This window comes from Rhinolophus sinicus, chromosome 1, assembly GCF_057876585.1.
Source record: "Rhinolophus sinicus isolate RSI-liver-muscle chromosome 1, RSI-T2T, whole genome shotgun sequence".
In the NCBI taxonomy this organism is placed as follows: Eukaryota; Metazoa; Chordata; class Mammalia; order Chiroptera; family Rhinolophidae; genus Rhinolophus; species Rhinolophus sinicus.
The window spans coordinates 213,435,850-213,460,251 of NC_142501.1; the positions used below are offsets into that span (position 1 = coordinate 213,435,850).

Below are 24,402 nucleotides of genomic sequence, written 5' to 3' on the forward strand. Positions count from 1 at the left end.
TTATCATCACTGAGTCTGTCCCAAACCACCTCATGTAGAGTTAAGTTTCACCCCCGTGTGCACAGCAGCACCACTCACAGCAGCCAAGGAGGGAGCAGCCCGAGTCCGTGGACCCACAGATGGATAAACAATGGGACCCACCCACACAGCGCAGTGGCATTCAGGCTTGACAAGGAGGGAAATTCTCACACACACTACACCATGGATGAACCGTGAAGACACCCTGCTGTAGTCAGCGAAATAGGCCAGACACAAAGGGCGCGTATATTGTGCGATGCCACTTATATGAGGTCCACAGAGGAGTCCCCTTCACAGAGACAGAACGTGACTGGGGGAGGGGAGACGGGGAGTCATTTAATGTACACCAGTGTTCAGTTTGGGAAGATGAGAAGGTTCTGGAGATGATGGAGGTGATGGCTTGCACGACAGTGTGGGTGTGCTCAATGCCACCGAGCTGTGCACTTAAGGGTGATCAATGTTATGTTATAATATTTTACCACAATTTATATATTATGTATTTATATGTATATATTTTTTAACTAAAGACACCTAAACAAGGGTAGAAATAAGCCACACAGAAGATCTTTTCAAAATATTTACCTGACAAAGGTCCCATATCCAAAATATATAAAGAAGTACTAAGAAATATATATGTATAAAACAACCCACTCGAAAAAGGATATGAACAAGCTATTAATTCAAAACGGAGAAAACGAATAACCCAAAACCCACGGTGGAGAAAGCTCAGCCTTACTTGTGATCCGTGAAATGCAAATTAAAGCAAGATGCCATTTCATTGAAATGGAAAAATTCACATCTGACAGTGCCACTTACTGGAGGGGGGTCACAAGGACCAGAGCCTGAGTGGGAACAGCCACTGTGAGTGGGTGTGTGGCCACGCCCCGCACCCGGCAGGGTTCCTGCTGGGAACACTGTGTCTCCCTGAAAATAAGACCTAGCTGGACAATCAGCTCTAATGTGTCTTTTGGAACAAAAATTAATATAAGACCCGGTCTTATTTTACTATAAGACCGGGTCTTATCTAACGTAATATAAGACTGGGTCATATATTTATTTTGCTCCAAAAGACGCATTAGAGCTGATTGTCCGGCCAGGTCTTATTTTCGGGGAAACACGGTACTCTCTCTGCCACGTGTGCCCTGGAAGACCTCAGAGTAGACTATTTCCCACTTGCCACCCAGCACCTGTCAGTAGTGGAATGGATAAAAACTGTGGCATATTCACAATGGAATGCCACATAACAAGTAACTGAACGGACACTACACGGGTAAATCTCGAAAACATCATGCAGTGTTTTCAAGGTGGCAGAGTAAGGCACACAGCGCAACTGCACCAGTGTAGAATTTTAAAACACACAGAATGAACTGGTGAAAGGATCACTGTTTGCCAAGGGGTTCAGATGTATCTGTAAGATTGATTTCCAGTTCTAAACACCCGGAGATAAAAGAAAAACTAAAATGATTACCTCAAGGTCATCGAGGGAGCGAGTGACACTAAATCGCTTGGATCTTCCAAACGATCTCCGAGCAGAGGTGCGTTGAGAAGTCTGAGCGAGTCCAAGTCCTCGCCCAAGTTTTGAGCCCTAAAGAAAAAGAAAGAGTAAATACATCAAGTTGCCTTCTTGGGAAGAGATGTGTAGCTTTGCCTGACACCCCACCTCGGAGAAAGAGAGGGCTATGGTGGAACTGAAAACTGGGCTACGTCAGCCTAGGGTACATTTCAAGGTATGCAGACATCACCACAGTGCAAAAGTGCAGAGTTGACACAGATCTCCAAGCATTTGCTCTGCCCCTTCCATCTGTGTGCCCCAGAGAACGACCCCCAGAGCCTCACCCTCCGCCATCACGAAGGGATCAAAACAGCCGCCTCCAAAGGCTGTCACCAAGAGCAAATGCAAAAGCATGTTTGAATGTTTGTGAAACCAGTGTGTGATAAGAGTAACAATTATTACTATAGAAGCTGGTTTTCAGCAAGGTGGGGCTTTTACATACTTTTATAAGCAGTTTGGGAAATTAAAGAATCCCTAGACATTCACCAACACAGGTGTGGCAAATAACTGGCCATTGAAACCTCTTGTTCTTCCTCCAGGAAACGACCAGAATTAATTCTGTTATTATGTTAGGCACTTGTCCAAGTGTGATCAGTAAATAAGTCATCACATCTTTGAAATAAAAAGCATCAAATCTGAAAATCTCTGACTTCCTGAGAACGTGAAATCCTAAGTGACCTAAGGGCAGGCAGAGGGGGGACTGGAGGAAAGATGTGAGGTCGGTACAAAGACTAAGGAGAGACGACCGACCCACCTGGGCTGGAGCCAGGCCCGAGAAGGCTGGAAGCTGTCACCCTGAAAGTGATGCCGCACCACAGAGGTGCCAGCAAGCAACCCGTACGGAGGTGACGCCTCAGAGCGGCTGTGGGGGGCTCTCCAGTGCGCCCATGCCGGTGCCCCACTGGAATGCCCTCCAAGAAATCAAGTTGCACGGGAAGATGTGCTTGTCCCCAAATGGATGGCTGGGTGACCTGTGTGCACTGCCTGTCTAAGGCTGAGAAAACGCCTGTTTGCAACTCCCGCCTGTCGCTGGAAGGCTGGCTGCAGGTCTGGGGGACACAGGGTCCTGCCTTAGCTAACTGGCCCCCCAGGCACTCCTGGGGTGAGCCTCACGGTTCCAGTTCAGACACAGACGTGCCCGCCCACGTGTTTCTGCTCCTGCGACAGGCATCTCCGCGTCTGTGTGACGAATGCTGACCATGCCAGGCCCACTTCGGCAAGCGTCCGAGTCCAAACTCCGCCGCCCTCTGAGGCAGCAGCCCTGCCGCTCACCATGCTGGTGCCGTGCTAGCAAGTTACTCTATTTGACATATTCTCCAGAAAAAGTTGTCTAAAAATTTTCTTCTTCAAAAATATGCCCAAGGCTGATTCTATCTGGAACACGTGTCTGGAACCCAGCCATCTCCCAGACGCACCGCTGCCCAGCCCTCCTGCCTCCCTCGCCGTGCAGCCCGCTGCCCGCGCTCTTCAGGGCATCCGCACGGCTCTGCGGGCTCGGGTCCCTGCCGCCTGACCCCACTGGGCCCCGCCTGCGGCCTTGCTGGCCGCTCTCCTGCCCTGGGGCCCTCGCCCACGGCGCCTCCTGGAGACCTCCTTTCACCTGTCGTCTCCTAGGTCGCCATCTCTTCCTTCGCACCTCTGAGCATGAACTAAAATGACACCACCAGCCTTTATTGCTCCTGTCCCCGAGGAGCTCGCCCGTTACAGAGGGCGGCAGGGCCTCTGCTCTGTCGCCCTGAAGCTGCTGCCCAGCGCAGTGACCAGCCAGCGGACACAGCATTTGCTGAGAGCGGGGAGCCCCTGACGGACAAGGCCTCCCAAAGTGACGGCGTGGGCAACGTCCCTCATCTGCTACTGAACCAAAGGAGGCCCCGGGTACGAGAAGTGAGGCCTCTGCACAAACCGGACATTGGCTGGTCTGTATTTTCTTTCCTGTTTTTAAAGCCCAGGTGGCCGCAGAGGCGACTCTGGCTGAGACAGCCACGTCACATCGCAGGGCACGGCTCCTCCACTCAGCCCTGAGCTTGTGTCCCATCACAGGGCGGGAAATGAAGCCGAGAACAGCTCGTTAGGCACGGAGGTGCCGTCAGATGGCGAAGTTTAAAGGCAATAGGAGGAAAAACTCGAACAAGCAAGCAGACACAAAAACTCCCACGAGGAACTGAATCAACTCTGCGGTGAGACTTCACCAAGGAGAGTCTTGAGCGTATTGGTTTGTTTCTCATGTCAGAGTCCACTGCTGACCAGGAGGAGTCACCACTGACCCGCACCCCTGCCGGCCCTGCGTACCTGAGCCCCCAAACAGCACTTCTGTGACGACTACTGCAAAAGGGCCTACAAAGCGGCTCCTTTGTCAAAGTCAACTCCACTTTTTAAACTGCAAACCACTCACCGTAACTGCTTGAGAAGGCGAGCGGGAGATGCCGGCCACACCCTCGTGTCTCACACTGGCATGGCCCAGCCCGAGCTCTCTGCATCCCAACCTCAGAGGGTGCTGGGGGAGCAAACTCCACCTCTCTGCTCCAGGCATGGAGAACACAGCCCGGCAGCCACCCCGCTTTCAGCAGCCACGCGTGAGGCAGCGGTGCCCAGCGTGTGCTGGGAAGACCAAAGGGCCCTTCCCTACCCCTGGCCCCGGCTTGGAGAAATGACCCACCTGGTCACTGTCGCCTCAAAATGTAAGGGGCGGAAGGGGCCCTACAGGACGCCTTCATCCGCCCCAAACGAGGCCCAGAGAGCTGCCGGGCTCACTGCCTGATGAAACAGCCAGAAAACTGGGTGAGAGCAGAACCCGCGTCACGGGCCCCACCCACCACACAGGGTGCCCAACTGCCTCAGCCACTCTCAGTGCCAACACTGAACCATCCCATGGAGCCACCACTTAGGGAGAGGACTCATTTTAGCACAGCCAGTCCCTCCTCCTCAATCTACAGATGAAAAGCCGGAAGGCAGTGGCGGGGTTTGCCCAGGGCCAGGAGGAAGGCAGCTAGGTGAGACCCAGACCCCTCCTCGAGCCCCACGGGCGCAAGACTGTGTCCAGGTGGCTGCGACGCCCCCCACCCCTCCCGCAGTGCCTGGTACATAGTAGGTGCTCACTGAGCACTACTGAACAAATCAACTCTTGCCAAGGAGATGATTTAGCCTAAAATGGAAACCAGATCACCTGACTGTTCTTCCCAAGAGAGGTAACAGAGACTTTGAGGAGTAAGATTTCCAGCTGACATACTTCTCCCAGCGCATGGGCAGGGTCTAGTCAGAAAGCAAAACCTCACCAGTTGTTTTAACAGAGAGACTTTCGCATAAATATAAATTGGTAACCAGGTATCAGAGGACTGAAAAGGCAAAAAGAGGCTCTAGCTGTCGGGAGGCAGCCACACGGGAAGCGGCTGAGCCCCAGGGCTGGGACAGCAAGGAAGCAGCGGCCTGAGGGCCGCGGGGCTGGGATCCAGACCTCAGAGGGGTGCAGGCCAAGGCTGATGTCTGAGGGGCAACACGCCTGGCCCCGAGCCTGGCCTTGGGAGAGGTGGGGAGCCCGCAAACTGGACTCAAGGGCTGTGACAGGAAGGAACTGCCGGGCAAGGGGGGAAGAGTATTGCCATGGTGATGTCGGGTGGGCAGACAAGAAAGAGCAGGTACGGGGACACAACTGGCAGAGGGAAGGGTCACAGACCCGTGTCCCACAGACCACTGCAAAAGGTGGGCTCAGGGTTGAGGGACGACAGCTGATTAACTGGCACAGCTTGTTAAATCCTGTTACAACAAAACGCTACATACCAGAGAGAATTCAAAGCCCCAAATCAAGACAATTTTAGAACCCATAGAATTCCATTTCACACATAAATACTGGACAAACATAGAGATGACCATGAGAGGAACAAGTAAGGAACTGAAGAAAGGTTTCCCCAGCATGTGAAGCCCCTTCCAGAGCAAGGAAGGAGAAAACGCAGACAGACTGGCTCTCGTAGCCAAGTAGGAAAAGGATGAATGTGCAGGAAAGGACATTTAAATCAAGACAGAAAATTAAAGGAAACATTTATTTATACAACAATTATCTAATAGCCTACTATGTTCCACACAATCAGCTAGGACAAAAACATTTAAAAGACAGAAACAAAGTGTGTAACTTCCAAACCAAGAAAGGAGGGGAAATGAAGTAAGCAAACAAACCAAAAATAGCCCTGAAAACAAAACAAAGGCTCTGGGGAAGCAGGAGGAGAAAGCCTAGAAAAAACGGATTTACAAAAAGTACACAGAAATATCATGGAACAAGACTAACATACTAGTTAGCCCAATAAATATAAATGGACCAAATTTGCCAATTTATTTTCATATTACTCTTGAACTGTCAGAAGAATGTCAACGTGGATTGGGGGAAAATCCAATTATCTACTACTTATAGAAACACTTCTACAACATGGAGAAATAAAAGAGATTTTTTAAAAAAAGGATAGAAAATGCTGATTCAAAAAAAACCTTATAGCTATAACAGTAACAGACAAAACAAACTTCATCCATAGTAGGGCTTTTTAAATAAAAGATTCAATACACTAAAAAGAGAAGGGGAGAAAATGCCACCACTGATTTAATAACTTTATGAGGCTAGAATAACCTTGATACCAAAACCAGACAAGAACAATGAGAGAAAGGAAAACTATAAGATCATTTCATTCATAAACAAAGATCGAAAAACTCTACAAAAATATTAGAAAACCAAACCCGTTAGTGTATAAAAAGATAATCATAAGTTGGGTTTATCTCAGGAACGCAAGTATGGTTTGACATTCAAACATCTATCAGAGTAATCTGCCACATTGGCATATTAAAGGCGGAAGCTTTGATCATCTCAATGAATGCAAAATAACCAAAAAAGAAACACACATTCATGATGACAAGTGTTAACAAATAGAAGTAACCTTAGCAACTCAGCTGGAGATAAAAATCAACAAAACAATTGTACTTTTACATATCACAAAAGTTAGCATTTCCAATTTTTAAGTAGGTACCATTTATAATGAAACAAAATATATAAAGTACCTAAGAATAAATCTAACTAAAGAATCTAAGAATAAATCTAATTAATAATGTTCATAAAGGTAGTTATATAATTTTACTGAAAGAAAATAAAGAAAACCTAAGTGAACGGAGAGAGAGATCATTTTCATAATAGGAAGGCTCAGCATCCTTAAAGACATCAATTCTCCCAAATTGGTCTATAGATTAAAGTACAGCAATAGGGGCACCGGGTGGCTCAGTTGGTTAGAGCGCGAGCTCTCAACAAGGTTGCCGGTTCGACTCTCCACTCCCACATGGGATGGTGGGCTGTGCCCCCCGCAACTAGATTGAAAACGGTGACTGGACTTGGAGCTGAGCTGCGCCCTCCACAACTAAGATTGAAAGGACAACAACTTGACTTGGAGCTGATGGGTCCTGGGAAAAACACATTGTTCCCCAATGAAGTCCTGGAAAAATACACACTGTTCCCCAATAAAGTCCTGTTCCCCTTCCACCCAAAAAAGAAAACACAGCAATAAAAATGCCAAAAGCATTTTTGGAGAATTTATAAGCATTGTAAAATTTATATAAAAGAACAAGGCTCAAGCATAGTCAAGATATTTGCCCTATCAGATATAAAGACATTAAAAGCTACAATTTTAAAAAGTAAAGTATTGTTGGGGGGTATTGACAATTGAGAAGAGAACTGAGAAAGCGACCCACACACATGACATGGCTGAGGGGACACTGCTGGGCTACGTGAGAGGGAATTTAGTGCTCTAACAACTGGTCATCCATCCATAAGGAGAAAAAATTAACTTGCCACCCACCTTATTCCATTCATAGAAATCAACTCCAAAAAAATTTTAGGAATAAAAGGTGTGGATGAAAAAAGGGGGTTCTGTGGAAAATGACCTCACGGGGAATCTGATCATAAATCCCTAACTGGGCAGGTCTGGTGGGTCCTCACGCCCCAGCCTCTAACTTCTGTAGTGAAAAGTCTTAAACCAGTTCTGTCCATTGTTCTCCTGCATCTAGATTAACACACCTTTGAAGCACCGGAAGTAACACCCCTCCAACGGGGCCTTAACCCTCAAGACAGCACAGTCTCCTTAACTCTCCCGTAATCTAATCCCTGCCTTGCTGTCCCACCTCCAGGCCATCTTCCTTGTTCCCTCCTTAACTCCAAATGCACAGAAGAAACTGTGAAACTATTATTCTCCGGAGCATTTGAGAACTTGCTCCCCGGCAGACGGCATCTGTTTGGCTCCGATTAACTCTTACAAAGACTCTCTACAGTTTCGGATGTTTCTTACATGGACAAAGGAGAGAATCTGACCTCAGGGTCGTAATGAATGCGTTACATCAAAGGTGCAAACCCTAAGAGAAAAGACTGACAAGTAGGACGGCATTCAAGTTAAGGACTTCTATCCATCAAGACACCACCATGAAGCCAGTGAAAACACCAGCCACGAGGAGCTGGGGAGGTAACGTGTATACATACAATCAGCAAAGGGTTAACAGCTGTATCTGTAACTCCTACAAACTGAAGAGAAAAAGATAACCCCGCAAAAAAATGGGCAAAAGTTTTGGGTAGGGCCCTCAACCAAGAGGAAATCTAAATCTTTACAACCAAGGGAAAGCAAACTGAAGCCACAGGAGATGCCACTTTAGCACTAGATTGCCAAGAACTGAAGAGCCTGACACGGCAAGTTGTGGTAAGGACGTGGGGCCATCTGAGCTCTTACACTAGCTAGTGTGGGACGGTCAGGGAAATAGCGTTGCTTCTGCAGGGTTAGGGCCTCTGAGAGAATCTGACCGAGACTTGAGACCTGGACTAAAGTCTCCAAGTCTTAGAACTTGGTGGTTAAATGATGATGGAAAGCACAGTGAAAACTCCAGGAGAGTTTACCTCCCCAGGGTATGTTTTCACATTGCAGAGGCAAGAGACCTGCAAGACCTCGCCTGGAGTAGTGGTCGTACCTTCCTCCTGGAGACGCTAGCTCACATTGCAAAGGGGGAGAGGGGAAACCCAGGGTTCTGCCCTCTGTCTTGAAGGAGAATTTGATGAAAGAGCAGAGGGTTCTCTCCCCATCTCAGGAAGGGGAGGGGACAGCATGTATATAAGCTCCCAGATTCCTGTTTTGGAGGTTCCTGGCCCACAGTACAACCCCCGGTACGTGCAGGGTGACATCTGATGTGGATCTCACTGCGTCACCCCAGGGTAAGGACTGGACATGGGGAAACCAGCATGGTTCTTATAAGTAAATAATTAAATCTGTCCACGCTTCAGAAACGTGGTGTCCACTTGTCAATACGAACGAACAGATACTACAAATGTAACACCTCCTCACTGCCTGCAAAGACGAATACTGCGACGGACCAGCTGCCCCCTCTGCACGGAACCCGAGACATTCCTTCACATACAGCCCTGGAGGCGTGTGTAAGAATGTCCGCAACAGCGTCACCAGTCGTTCCTTCAGGAGCTGCGCGCGTGTGTTGTGCTACAGTCACACGATGGAGTATGACATAGTTGAAATGTTAAGAGAGCGCTAATGAACAAAGTGAGGCCTGGCACTGAAGCCACAGCTGAGTTTCTGTGACGCAGCCAACGACAGGCTCATCGGCCCTCAAGCCACGGCAGCGCTGCATTCAACAAATAGGTCTCGGGGAGTTTTCCCAGCACAATGGCAGGAAGTGTTAAAATAGACTGTAGAAACTATCTGGAGAACACAGCTCGGCCCCTGTGAAGAGCGGCTCTGATCCCTGCCTGTGCACTCAATGCCAGGGCAGCACTGCACCACTCCCGCCCAAAGCACAGCCGGCTGGGGGGCAGCTGGCCTGTGGAGATAAACATTCCCTCAGAGACACTGCACGGGTCTCCTGTCCCTGCAGCACTAGATCCCGGCAGGGAGCTTCTTTTGATGGGGTGCGCTGAGTGTCATCTGGGGGGCTCGTGCGCTGACTGCACTCAGGGGTCTGGGTACAACTGGGAAGCTGCTGCCAAGGCTGCTCGAGGTGCTATGGGAGCAGAGCGGAGAAACCCCTGGAGATCCAGCAATCGGCTCCTTGGTATTTACCCAGAGGAGCTGAAGCCCCACGTCTACACAAAACCCTGCACACAGCTGTTTACATCAGCCCCATCCAGAATTGCCACGCCTTGGAAGTAACCAAGATGTCCTCCTCCAGTGGGTGACGGATAAACAACTGTGGTCCATCCAGACAATAGACTATTACTCAGCACTAAAAACGAATGAGCTGTCCAGCCATGAAAACACACGGAGGAACCTTAAATCCATGTCACTAAACGACAGAGCCAATCTGAAAAGGCTACATACTGTGTGATTCCAGTGACATGACACTCTGGAAAAGGCAAAACTGTGGAGACAGTAAAGAGATCAGTGGTGGCTGGGGGTGGGGGGTGGAGGGTGAACAGGGGAAGCAGAGGGGGTTAGGGCAGTGACACCCCTCTGTGTGATGCCGTAATGGTGGGTACGTGTCATTACTCCAAACCCACAGAATGCACACCCCTGTGTGACGCCGTGATGGTGGACACGTGTCATTACACCGTCCAAACCCACAGAATGCACACCCCTCTGGGTGACGCCGTGATGGTGGACACGTGTCATTACACCGTCCAAACCCACAGAATGCACACCCCTCTGGGTGACGCCGTGATGGTGGACACGTGTCATTACACCGTCCAAACCCACAGAATGCACACCCCTCTGGGTGACGCCGTGATGGTGGACACGTGTCATTACACCGTCCAAACCCACAGAATGCACACCCCTCTGGGTGACGCCGTGATGGTGGACACGTGTCATTACACCGTCCAAACCCACAGAATGCACACCACCGAGTGAGCCCTGATGCAAAGAAGGACTCTGGGGGGTGGGGGTGATGGATGACGTGTCAATGCAGGTTCATGGGCTGTAACAAAGGTACCATCCGGTGGGGGAGGCTGTGCGCGTGTGTGGGAGACACGGTATATGAGACTTCTCTGCACCTTCGCTCAATTTTGCTGTGACCCTAAAACTGCTCTGAAGAGGGGCCGGCCCAATGGCTCAGGTGGTTGGAGCTCCGTGCTCCTAATTCTGAAGGCTGCCGGTTCGATTCCCACATGGGCAACCACAAGGTTGCCGGTTCAACTCCTTGAGTCCTGCAAGGGACGGTGGGCTGTGCCCCCTGCAACTAAGATTGAACACGGCACCTTGAGCTGAGCTGCCACTGAGCTCCTGGATGGCTGTTGGTTGGAGCGCAGGCTCTCAACCACAAGGTTGCCAGTTCGATTCCTTGACTCCCACAAGGGATGGTGGGCTGCGCCCCCTGCAACTAGCAACAGCAACTGGACCTGGAGCTGAGCTGCGCCCTCCACAACTAAGACTGAAAGGACAACAACTTGACTTGGAAAAAGAAAAAAAACTCCTGGAAGTACACACTGTTCCCCAATAAAGTCCTGTTCCCCTTCCCCAATAAAATCTAAAAAAAAGAAAAAGAAAAAGAAATGTATGTCAAAAAAACAAAAAAGAAAGAAAAAAAAACCAAAAAACTGCTCTGAAGAAAACAGTCTGTAAAGAAGGGTTGAGGGCAGACGGGTGGCTCAGCTGGTTAGAGCGCGAGCTCTGGGCAACAGAGCTGCCGGTTCGATTCCCACATGGGCCAGCGAGCTGCACCCTCTGCAACTAGAATGAAGACGACGAGCTGCAGCTCAGCTGCTGCTGAACTCCCAGGTGGCTGGAGGGCTCAGTTGTTTGGAGCGCATCCTCTCAGCCACAAGGTTGCAGGTTCGACTCCCGCAAGGGATGGTGGGCTGCGCCCCCTGCAACTAAGATTATACAACGGTGACTGGACTTGGAGCTGAGCTGCACCCTCCATAACTAAGACTAAAAAGACAACAGCTTGACTTGGAGCTAATGGGTCCTGAGAAATACACACTGTTCCCCAATAAAGTCCTGTTCACTTCCCCCAATAAAATTTTTTAAATAAATAAAATAGAGAAGCGCTGAATCATGACCCTGCTTAATGCTGACTGTTGGACCTTAGACAAATCACTTAACCCCTCAGGGGACCACCACATTCTCATCTCCCAGGTTTCCCGAGGCCAGAACCCCACTGTGAGGGATCTAAGACAGTGTATAGACAGGGCACTTCCGACCCAACGAGAATGGACAAGCGGCACTGTAGTCTACACAGGACCGTACAAAAACCGTATTGTTATGAAATGTACTCACAGCCGCAAGTGAGAAAACCCACTTGTAGAATATGTATTCCAAGGGATGGTGAATTCCTCAGTTTCAGCCAACATTTCAGCCAACTTCCAGAGCCTTCCAGGGCCTTCCCTCCCCAGCCCCACCCCCGCCCAAGCTGGGGGGAGGCCCTTGAAGGAGGCTCAGGTGGGAGGTGGGGCCCATAGCACAGGTAGGCTGGTGGGGTGCAGAGAAGGAGGGGCAGGAGCCACGCTACCTTGAGACCCTGAGACCCCGCCTGCATACGGTTCAGACCCTGAGCCCGGACCAGAAAGGGGGAGGTGCACACAAGGGCAAAACTCCCATGAGCACCGCCAGCTTAGGGATTTAGTCCCAAACTCATATGGCAACAACTGTGTATCTGAAAACAAACCTCTGTGTCTAGATACACGAGGTAAAGCTACAGGAGAGCTGTGCTTGCTTCACCTTGGCGTTTCCTTAGTGTGCTTCGTAGTGACAAACAGAAGACTCGGAAGCGGAAGGATCTAGAACAAAACCTGATCTAACCCACAGCACAAGCCCACGCTCTCCTCTGCCTGACTTGCCCTACCCAGCCATAGGCGTGCAGGCTTTGCTGGGGAGAGTCCAGCTACCGAGTACAAAATCCAAGCAGACACAGGAAAGGTACTCTAACGTCACAGAAGTCCTGTGAGACGTTCCTTTGGAACAATCTGAGCCCAGCGCCATCCTCCTCTCAGCAGGAGCCTCCCTCTTGCTCAGGCTGGTACCATGGCCGCTGGTGGCCCTCTCCCAGCAGTCCTAAAGGAGGGCGACCCCCTCCCTCAGGCTCCAAACTGAGCGTGTGTGTGGGCACACAAAGGCCCCCCAGGGACACAGCAGACCTAGGGGCTTGAGGGCAATGCTACGCCAAGCCAGCCCCCAGCTGTTTGATGCTCGTCCCCGACGACCAGGAGCCCGCCACCCGCCACTGTCGGGTTCAGTTGGCATGGCTTTGTAGCAGGGTTTTCTTGATGAAGGAGGCAGTGCAAGGATCATGAACAGTCTCTGTGCTTCAAGAATGTACTGTCCTCAGAAGGCTGGCTGCCTTGGCCACTGGGGTGAAGACTCAGGCCAGAGACACAAAGGGCTTTGAAGGGGCCAAGGGACAGGGCTGTCCCAGGCACTGGCAGGAGGACAGGGCAGGAAGGCGGGGGCATACCCACATCGGGGTTGTGAGGCGTCAACGGCCTTTCTACCCACACCTGTCCCCTAGGTGTCCTACCCGGGACCCCGAGAGCCAGCAGAGCCAAAGGCCAGCTCGGGGACAAGCCCATGGGAGAGAGCTGAGTGCGCTGAGAGGGCCAGATGGAGCCTGCAGCCCACAGGCAAAGCACACATCCTGTGCCAGCTGACAGGCCACAGCTAGAGGAAGCTGGACTGGGGACACAGCGACCAATGTGCCACCATTTCACCCGTAGCTGACTCAGCTACCAAATCAAGCTCACTTTTACGGGCCACTCCCAGCAGGCTTACCTTTTTATCTTCCTTAGTCTTTCTAATATTGCGATGGGGACTGAAAATGTGTTGCATCCCAAAAGCCTTCCTGGACCAGTCCCTCTTCTGGGAGCTCAGTGGGGGCTGCGCCAAGCTGCCCTCCACCCTGTAGCGGTCGGCGGGAATCTTGCTCATGGGCGGGGGCAGCGTGCCGCAGTTGACACTGGACCACCCGTCGGTGGAGTCCGTGTAAGACTCCTGGTCGCTGGCGTGACCGCATTGCCACTCCTGCAGGACGTGGACCGGGAGCCACCGCTGGCTGAACCCACCGCCAGGGCCCGCAGCACCTCTCTTGGAAGGAGGGACGGAACTCCGCAAGGAGGCAGGGGGCACCTCCACGTGAGAAGTGGGCCCCCCATGCTTACCGAAGTCCCAGCACCTGTCAGCCTGCAGAGCGGCCTCAAACGGGGCGCCCAGCTCGGGGTCGTGGCAGAAGGCCCCATTCCAGGGGGCACCCCAAGGCTGGGAGCCCCGCCCGCCCCCGCCCTCCCAGGTGCTGCTGCCGGGGCCATGCCTGCTGGAGCTGGCGCCCAGGTCGACCACCAGCACCCGGCTGCTTCTGTCTTCCTGGTTGAAATTCCCAATGCCGCTGTCGCTGTTGCTGCTGGTGCTGGTGTTCTGGTGCGCATCTGCGTCCCCGTCCACAAACGCCCGGGCCCGCACCCCCTCGATCAGCTCGCCCATGTCTCTGTACAGCACGGAGATGAACTGCAGGACGGGGAGGGAGGATGCCGGGAACTCCAGGCAGCCGTTGGTGTCGGGGTCGGCCGTGCACTCGAACCCGAAGCGCCGAGCGATGCCCTGATGGATCTTGTGGTTGAACAAGTCGGGATCCACCATAAACACGTGGCAGGACGTTCGCAAGACGCCCTCGTCCTCCCGCGCCAGGCTGCCGTCATCGCTGCTCTGCATGGTCACGAGCCCGAAAAACCTCCTGTCGTCCGGGCACACGGCGCTGAACGCCAGCTTCTCGGCGGGGTACTCGGCCAGGACGGCAGCCTTGTCGGTGCACAGCTGCACGCCGTCATGCATGACCTTCATCGTCACCAGAGAGTGGATCTTCTGCTCGGCCCGCAGACGCCGCAGGCAGCCGCGGATGGCCTGGAAGCTGTCAGACTCCAGGTTGCAGCTCGTGGAAGGAAGCTCGATAGATCCCAAGTAGCCGACGACCATGGCAACGTTCAAAATGCTGGCATCTAACCCAAAGTCTTCATGATTCTCTAGGCCAATGCTGAACACCGAATCATCATTAGTAACTTTGGAGATTTCCTCCTGGGAGAGCAGGCTGGCGTGCGGATTATTTATACTTTCATGTCCAAGGTCAAATCGCGCCGCAGCTGACTCTGAAAGGGATCTTTGTTTCAATTTCAAAGGCTCTGAACTGCTTGCACGAAGACTAGGGTTTTCAAAGATCATATTGAAAATTCCACCCGACTGCATTTCTTCAACGACTCTCTCTGCTCTGTTTATACCTAACGCTTTAGAATCGAGTTTGGGCTTCAGCCAGCCTTTTCCTTCATAGAACCCCACTTCCTCGTCGCTGGAGCACGACTCTATGTGGCTGAGGCTTTCCCCCACCACCATGTGCAGGACCCCAGAGCATTTCCCGATTAATTTCACCACGTCTTCGTGGGACGCTTTCTTCACGTTGATTTCATTGACAGCAAGTATCTGGTCTCCAGCGCGGAGGCCCACAAAATCTGCAGGGCTCCCTCTCATGACACAGCTGAGCACGCAGGGCGCCTGACCAGAAAGGGTGAAGCCGTACCCAGCTCTTCCCCGGGCAACCTCCACGCTCCTCATGCGAGGGGGCGCCGTCCCCGGCAGGGGGCGCTCCGCTGCGTCCCCCGCTCTATACATCTCAATGGGCCTCCAAGACCAGGAGCATAGCTCTTATTCCAGGGGTCCGCAGTTCAGAATGCCTGATGCTGCCATAGTTTTTCTTGAAATAATGCCCTAAGGAAGAAAAATAAACAGCTCATTATTAAAAAGCCCAGCTCTCTATTGCTTATTACCTACACATAATCAGAGAATGCAGAACAAAACCCGCCACAGAAGGAATCTCCAGTTACCACATAAACGTCAAAGTGAAGGAGAAGCGGTAAATCTCAGTCAGGCTCAAGTTCCTCCCGAAGTGGAAAACGCTTCCCAAGACATAGCTCCCCGCCCCCGCCCCCTCCTCTGAGGCTGCCCCACCTGGGCCTGGAGCGGCACAGGACTGCGCAGAATCCGCTCCTGGTGGGGATGGAAGAGAAGGCGCCTCGAGACCTGACCCTCAGTGTGGCCCGAGGGCCGGAGCCCGCTGCACGCCCCATGCACCCAAGTCTGCATGTTAACCAGAGGGGCAGTCGGAGTGAAAAGCAGTGCTGGCTAGAGACTTGGGGGACACAGGCACCCGGATGACCCCTAGTCCAACCTGCATGTGACCTCGAACTCCCTCTAGGAAACGTTCTCCCCAGGAAAGGCAGTCAGCTAATATTCTCTCCCAGCCCACCACCCTCCCTCCAGGAATCCACGTGAACAAGGTACCGTGTGGGGACAACACATCGTATTGGACTGGAACAGCCGCAGTCAGTACCGCAGAGGCCGCCCGACAGAACAGATAAAAGCAGCAGAAAGAGCAGAGAACTTCAATACTAAGAGCCATTCCCGGGGGATGGCCTCATAATTACAGGACTGGTCATCAGGACAAAACGGACGGGCCCCGTGATTCGACGACTGTCTAGGAGAACACGGGACTGCACAGACAGTCGTACCCACACTAAGATTTAGCACAGGGACAGGATGCAGAATGCAAGTCAGTGAAGGGAGAAGGCACGCAGGGCGAAATCCAGAGGAAACCAGCTCAGTTTCCAGAACCCTCTCCCAGAGTCGCACAGGATGCACTCAAGTCCCCCAGCAGCTCGTGACGACATGTGTGGAGTGTTGTCCACGAGGGAGGTTCCTCAGAGACTCAGAGCCAGGGCCTTCGTTGCGGGGCTGGTCCCACAGGCCCCTCTGGCGGGCATGTCCCAAACTCCAGACCCCCAGCAGGAGAGGGGTGCCAGCACACAGGTGAGGCACAGGGAGCCGCTCTTGTCAGTCAGGGTTCTGAGGATGCTCCCGACGCCAGGTTCGCGATGCCAGCCCAGGGCCAGCCCTCACGCAGGTGTCTCCCAGCGCAGCCAGGCCTGCTGTGTGAGCTCCTCTGCACAAAACCCTTTAAAGATCACTTTAAAAAGAATACAGTAAGTGATTATGTTGTGAAAATCCAAAATAGAATAGAGAATGTTTTTTAAAGAGTGTATGCTTTTAAGTAATTGTTTTAAAGTTATTAGGAGAAATTCTTATGTCTTGGGATCAAGTTTCCAGTAACAGAAGCATAATTCAAGGTAATTTATGCACACACACACACGCAATGAAAGAACCAGATGAGATGGAAAGGGTACAACCAAGAGCGGCTTCAAGAATGATGAAAACACTGATACGTAGGATGCATGTTTGAATAAAATTCTTTTACGGCACGTAAGACTGAAAACGAATCATTTATTTCTAAATTACCATATTATTTAATACCTAAGTGGTACTAAATTAATCACTTAAATATCCATCATTAAAATGCATATATTAAAGATGACCAAGAAATGTGTTTTAAGGTCTTCTCACTAGATCTTCTTAAGGGGTGTGGTGAGCTAACGCCCCCCACCAAATATGCCTAATCTCAGGAAACCGAATGTCACCTCACGTGGCCAAAGGGCCCTTGCAGCTGTGACTCGGTGAAGGACCCTGAGATGGGAGGTTATCCTGGACTCTCGGGGTGGCCTGTGTAACCACAGGGACCTTATCAGAGGAAGGCAGGAGGGTCAAGGTCAGAGAGAAGGCCGTGACATGACGGAAGCAGAGATGAGAGTGACGGGCTTGGAAGGTGGAGGAAGGAGCCGAGGAATGCAGGTGCCTCTAGAAGCTGGAAAGGCAGGAAATGGGTTCTCCCCTGTAGCCTCCAGAGGAACCAGCCCTGCAGACTCCTTGACTTTAGCCTGGTGACACTGACTGCAGACTTCTGAGCCCCAGAACTATAAGAATAATTTGTGTGGTTTTAAGGCCCTCAGTTTGCAGCAATTTGCTTCAGCAGCCACAGGAACCTCATATAGGGGAGTCACCTGTAGGTGGGGATACAGCACATGAATGAAACAACCTGTCTGAAAAACGCCCAGCACAGCATCTGGCTCCTGGCAGATGACACATCAAAGCCGCCGCCGTTCCCAGTGCAACTGCAGGTGTCAGTTGTCACTGTGAAGTCTCCCAGGACAGAGGTCAGTGAGGCCCTGCTGGCTCCCTCCAGGAACAGAAAACCTTCGGGCTTTCTCTTCCAAACAATAACAGATCCTCTCTGAAAGAAGCTATTTTCCAGTTTCACATGCAGAATTACTGTGTAATTCATCCGATCACCAGGAGTCACAACTCTGTATGACACACCATTGAATAATCATCTAGTATGTGGTTTACTCAGACATTTCTATTAGACTTATTGCTACGTTCCTCTATAGATTAAAGCAGTTTCTAACTCATATGAATGCTATTCGCATACCTATAAGTCACACTTTGTAAGTTCAGCCTATACTTTACATTTTCCTTGGGCTGCATCAGTGAATAGCAAACTGGTGGAAGAGGCAGTGAAATGCCAGGTCCCGGTCCCTTTCCTCCACCCAGAAGCTCGGGGCTGTAGGCCCAGCAGGCGCCTGCTTTGACGAAGCTCCCCCCAGCCCACAACCTTCCCGGAGACTCTGCTGTAGGCAGCAACACGTGGAGCCCCCTGGCGTGAGACGTGTCCCCCAAATTCCTACGTAGAAAAGGGATGGTATTTGGAGATGCCTCTGGGAGGGACTGGTTTTAGACGAGGTCACGACAGTGGAGCCCCGTGACGGGATTAGTGTCCTTGTAACACAGAAAGACACACAGGTCCCACCTGCTGCCAGCATGTGAGCACACGGAGGAGACGGCCGTGGTGAGCCAGGCCGTGGTCCTCAGCAACACCGGGTCTGCCAGCGCCTTGATCTTGGACTTCAGGCCCCAGAACTGTGAGAAAGCCATTTCTGTCCTTAAGCCCTCAGTCTGTGGGCTTCAGTTAGAGCGGCCGCGCTGGCTGAGATGCCATGTCACCCAGCCTCCTCGGCCTGCAGAAAGGTAACTGAGGTCGGCAAGCAGGGCTTCATCTGAGTGACAGCTTCCGGACGGCACAGAAAGCTGTGACACAAGGGTCTCCGCTCTCACTGCGCCCACTCCTGTCACCCTCCAGTTGCTCGGCCTTCAAACTAACAGAACCTAGAAACAAATACCAGGTGCCATGATGTTTCCCTGCCCCTTCCTCTCCAAGGTTTCAATCTGCTGTAAAACAAGGCCCGTTAATGCATTCCTCCACTCACCGGTCCGGATTGAGTGCCCACCCTGTGCCAGGCAGTGTCTCAGACCCAGAAGCTACAGAGAGGGTCCCGGCAGTCCCCAGGGAACCCCCACTCTGAGCAGGGCGAGTGCCGCCCCAGCTGTACGCTTGTGCGTGGAGTCCCCGGGCAGTGCCAGCAGCGAGATGCGAAAGCCATCCCAGGCAGAGGCGGCGGGCACGACTCCGGCCATCATGCAGCTCAGCCTCCATCTCTGCCCACGGAGAGGGGACGTTCTGTGAGAACGATGCTCGGCTGTCCAGAATTGTGCCCCCAAATGTTAGACATCCATGCTTCAACGGGCCCTGGGCTGAACATGGGGCCAAAAGAGCAAAGCAATAAAGAGCAGCGCGTGGAGACGCAATCAGAGGGAGAGAAACAGCACCATGAGGCACTGAGGGGGAGGGGAAGCTCGGAGAGAAGCGCAGGACAGCGACTGTGACACCAGCAAGTGACGCCAGCAACGGGGGCCTCCCACGGTGCTCGGCAGGGGCCAGGGCCTCGGGACCTCACACACAGTTAGTCACTCGTGTGTTCGTAGCAATGCCATGTGAGGTAGTATGGTTATTATTCCCATTTTGTAGGTAAGGAAATGGAGGCACAGAGAAGTTAAGGAATTTGTCTAAGGCTGCACAGCTAATTAGTGTCAGAGGTGGATCTGAGCTGAGGTCATTCTCGGCTTTCTCTATCCCCACGCAGAGGGCTTCTGAGACGCAGCCGAGATGGCCTTGAGCCTGAGGGAGCAGGCGCCCTCCACTTCCACAGTCTGTGACACACTGGGGACGCCTCATCAGCCTGGTCCCACTCAGCGCAGGGGCCTGGCGGCACCGTGCCACGTCCCGGCTGTGTCCTGCCACCAACACACCCCCAAAGCCATTGTGCCCAGCAGCTAACGCCGGCCACCACCCCAGAACTGCCCCCAGTGCCAAACACCCACCAGGTACCACCTCCCTCCACACCCCCCTTGGGGACACACACAGAAGACCCCACACTTCCCCACACACACACACACCAGGACGCACGCGGAAGCGCCCTGTGTCCTGGCCACCTCACCCCCTCAGCTCATCCTAGCAGCCGGCCCCTGGCCCCTGAGAAGTGCTCCCAAGTCCGCCACTCGGCCTGCCCTCAGCCTGACCGACCCGACCTGGACACAGACGATCCGAACGCATGAGAAAGGATGCACTGGCCAATGCTTGGCTAACCAAGGCCACTTCCAGGCCATTTACTGCCACAAACAAACAACAACCCTCACCATGCTTTTACCCTGAAAGGGCCCCTTTTCCACCCCTTGCCACCAGACCCATCACCTACCCGGTGCTGGTGCAAACCCTTTGCGTGTAGTTCAACGGTGTCACCGAGCGCCAACAATGCGCGACACTGGGCCAGTACAGCGATGCCCCAGGAGGGGGCAGTCCCTTCCTGCGAGGAGGCTACGAGGACAGCGACTTCCTGAGGGGCACTGGCTCCCTGGCTGCGCAGTGCCACCCACACCCGCACACCTGCTGCTCACACACCTCCTGCTCACACACCTGCTGCTCACACACCTGCCGAGGGTCCCTTGTCCACACACCTGCTGCTCACACACCTGCTGCTCACACACCTGCCGAGGGTCCCTTGTCCACACACCTGCTGCTCACACACCTGCTGCTCACACACCTGCTGCTCACACACCTGCCGAGGGTCCCTTGTCCACACACCTGCTGCTTACACACCTGCTGCTTGCACACCTGCTGTTTGCACACCAGGCCGAGGGCCCCTTGTCTGCATGCCTGCTGCTTGCACACCTGCTGCTCACACACCTGCCGAGGGCCCCTTGTCTGTGCCCATCCTTTCTCCCTCCAGGACCCATGTCCTCTCTGAACTTCAATGCCCTCCCCAAGGTAGTGAGGGTGACTCTGAGCGCTCCCCTCACTTCCCTGGGGAAACAGACCCACCCGAAGGCCAGGGTCTCCCACCTGCTTATCTCCTGCCCACACTGCTCCTGCAAGCTCGGGGCACCTCAAACTCACAGTCAAAACAAACTCTGTCCCCCAAAGCTGACGCCCTCTCAGTGACTGGCCACCATCTCCACAGAGGCACAGGCAGGGGCCGACACATGTGGGGGCTCCCAGAGACTCCTGAAATCCTAAGCAGGACACAGAGATTCAAAGATTCGGCCGCAGGCAAAGGCTATGAACAAGAAGCAACAGTGCGAACAGTCTACAGAGCCACCCACACACAGGACGGGCCAGCCAAGCGCAGCTTCCACACAGAGCAGGACCATGAGATGGCAGGAGGACGACAGACAAGCTGAGAGACTAAGAGCATCGACCAGGAGCCACCAAGGGGACAAGTGTGGAACGGAAGGGAAGGAAACACGGGGGGATATTCAGTGAAAAGCCGTCTCTCTGTGCATCTGTCACTGCGTCACCCGCAAAGGGCAGCCAGGAAGGGTTTCCCCAAATTTGTAGCATGTTTTCAGGGTTGTATGACTTAAATTGTAGATAATGGGGAAAATGCAAAATTCTCTTTGGAGAACGTTGGAGGCAGCTGAAATTGAAGCCAGGTATTAGCATTTGGTAGATGTTTGGCCTTGTTTTGCTTTTTTTAAAAAAAGTGGGAAAAGAAGACGGAGAGAAAGAAACTGGAAGAAATAGTGGAAGGATCCTGCAGCCACCAAAACAAAGGGAAGACTCCCCAGCCCACCTCCGTGACTCAGGGGACACAGGCCATGTGCTCAGGCCCCACAGACAGAGAAAGTTTCATTACAAGTCACCAGTTATGCTAAGACTCGGAGTGGTTTCCAACCAGGCTGCTCCTGCATGAGCAACTGGTTACCCCAGGCCCAGGGGACACAGCTCCAGCCATGAGCATATGGATAAGTGGGTGGATGGATGAATAGAGGGGGAGAGGGACAGATGGAAGGATGGGAGAAGGATGGATGGATGGATGGATGGATGGATGGATGGATGGACGAACTGAATTCATTAGTGGTAGTCAATGTTTTCCCAATAACACCTTGTTGGCCCCAAAATTAATGGACCATTTCCCAGAGCTACAGAAAGACAAGAACCTTTAAATTCAAAGGGCCCAGCAAGTGCTGAGCAGGGTAAGTGAAAAGTCCCCAGACTTTCAGGAGAAAAGACAGCTCTTGGACAAAGCAGCAGGATTTGCCAGCGGACGTCTGAGGATGGCAGAGCCCGCGGGTGAGGTTCTGCGGCTCCCCGCACGCGTGCTGAAGAACAAACATGTATGCGGTGAGAGGCGGCAGGCAGCGAAGGCCTGGGCTGGGTGGTCCCACTGGGCTACCCCGCGTGCCCACAGTGTGCCCGCAGACTGGCCATGCTCCCAGGTACGACCAGCACCCCCTGCTCGTGCGAGAAGCCCATCCCCAGGACTTCCCCCTGTGGCAGCTCTGACAGGTGAGGGTGGCCAGGAAAAGCAGCAGGTGCAGCCCACCGTTTCAGTGTGATGGTCACCCTAGAGCAAGGCAAGGCTGAAATGAGGCGCCCTGTCCGGAGCCCGCCCCCCACGACGACTGGCAGGCTGAACCCCAGATCCTTCACCGGGAGCCGTCTCCGGGAGACCGTTTGTCTGACTCCTCGGGCGTGTTTCTTTCTATTCACCCAGGATGCAAGCTCTAGCGGTGCGGGGCTGCCCTGGGAGGGGATCGGCCCGTGCCCCCTGTAAACGTCAGCAGAGGCACAGACTGAATTCGTCACCCAGCTAGACAGACAGGTGTGCTGCGGGCAATGCACCCTCCAATATCTGATCACACCCGCCTGAACTCCAAGAGTCTGATAAACAGCCACAGAGCGTAAACAAGCCCCGGTGCACGGCCTCTGCCCAGCCCCCCAGACACCCTAGTGGGGTGGCTGGAGCCCAAACACGTCAGGCAAGGAAAGTTTCCCCTCCTCTCCCCGCAGGACTATGTGGACTTTGGGAACAGAGAAGGAAGTTCCCTTTTTCAAATGACTGCTGCTCTGGCAGTACCTTCTGCGAGCAGAATTCTACACCCTTCCCCTAAATACCGGAGGCACTAACGGAGCCCTGTGACCAGGTTTCCCCGAAAATCAGACCTCGCCGGAAAATAAGCCCTAGCATGATTTTTCAGGATGACATCCCCTGAACATAAGCCCTAATGCGTCTTTTGGAGCAGACCTTCATATAAGACCCGGTCTTATTTTCGGGGAAACACGGTAAAACAGAGGAGCAAGCTGCTCTTTGTCCCGCCCATTCCACGAATGCCTAGTCCTGTGCTCTGTTCAGGCCGTTATAGGAAGAGGGGTCAACAGAGGCGGCCCGCCGGGCCTGGGGGCCATCCAGGGGGGCTGTCCTGGGGGCGCTTTCCTAGGGGTCCGTCCTGGGGGGACCACCCTGGGGGAAGAACCATCCTGGGGAGGGGCCTGTCCTGGGGGGACCTGTCCTGGGGGCCCACCCTGCGGGGGCCCGCCTTCTGTCCAAGCATCAGTAGCTGAAACAGAGTCCTGCAGACTGTCCCAGTCAGGGCCGAGACTACAGAGCCAGATGCTGGAGACCCAGCCCTGCCACTCATGCAACCTTGGTCACATGTCCAACAGAGACCACAGCGCCCCTTGCCTGAGGTTGGGAGGGTCAGATGGGGTCACATGTGAGAGGCCTGGCAGAGGCCCGGCCCGCCTTACACGTTAGCTGTGGCTTCACCCTTGCCTGTTGGGACGCACCCCAGGGCCTGTGGAGGACACGAGACGCACACAATTCCCTGAGAACAGGAACGTGCTGGCTCCTGGCCCGCAGCACCTGTAGCAACCGCGCCCACGCCCTCCCCTTTGGAAGGTCCCGCTCTCCCAGGGCACATCACAAGCCCGATGGCAGGCCTTGCTTCCCTTCCTGTTCCACGGGACGTGTAGGTACGGCAGGAGGTGTTGTGTGCCTGTCACGTGCCCACTGGAGTGGGCAAGCAGTCAGCAAGCCACCTGCTGAATGAGTAAGTGTGGCTGAAACAGCCTGAGCTTTCTCCAAGTGCTAGAATTTAATTATTTTCATCCCCAGTATCTAAACTTTCTAAAAAGAAGAGGTATGACTTTTGTAGTAAGAAAAAAAGTTGACTGAAGAGGATGACGCATTTCTATACGTAGGCCATCACAAACAATCCTGAACAAAACACCCAACTGCGAGCTGTACAATGAAGGTGGCCTTCTCTCTCCAGACCCACGTCACTCCTGCCCCACGCAGCGGGGACCCCACAGTGGGGAGCAGTGCGCAGCAGAGTGCACTTGCTGCCGCCATGGGGTCTGTCCCCACTATGCCGGGCCCGTCCCGGAGGCTGTACCTGAGCCACATTGGGAATTTGCAAGGGTGTGACACATCGGCTGGACGCCACAGCCCAGGAGCAGACCAGCAAGTCGAACTGCTGGCTCCGGGTGGGAACACGGCTGTCATCATAACTCCCGAGCTCAGTGGGGTACGGTGAGCAAAGCACCCCCACACATTAACCAGCACAACTCAGAAGAATAGAGGGATGAAAGGGAACCAAGCATCAGAAAACTGACGAAAATCCAGAGTTCCCTAAAACGAAGTTAGAGTCCCCTCTCTCCATTCTCCCCATCACCCTTTAACCCAACCCAACCCCTCCCACCAGGGCTGGGAGCCTAACTGCCAGGTAATCAGGCAAGAGGCGCAGCGGCCCCCGCACCACACCCCGACCCAAAGAGAAGCAGAG

At 53.2% G+C, this 24,402-nt stretch overlaps 1 protein-coding gene across 3 annotated transcripts in view; it reads right to left on the minus strand.

The window, feature by feature from the left end:
• The window catches only part of RGS12 (regulator of G protein signaling 12), a 117,855-nt gene that overhangs the window by 77,046 nt on the left and 16,407 nt on the right, over nt 1-24,402 (minus strand). For all 3 annotated transcript variants that reach the window (XM_074320600.2, XM_074320602.2, XM_074320609.2), the window contains exons 2-3: nt 13,285-15,261; nt 1,487-1,603 (exon numbers count right to left, since the gene is read on the minus strand). In XM_074320600.2, coding sequence (XP_074176701.2) covers nt 1,487-1,603; nt 13,285-15,165 — 1,998 coding nt within the window. In that variant the 5' untranslated portion in view covers nt 15,166-15,261. The remainder of the gene's footprint in view (nt 1-1,486; nt 1,604-13,284; nt 15,262-24,402) is intronic.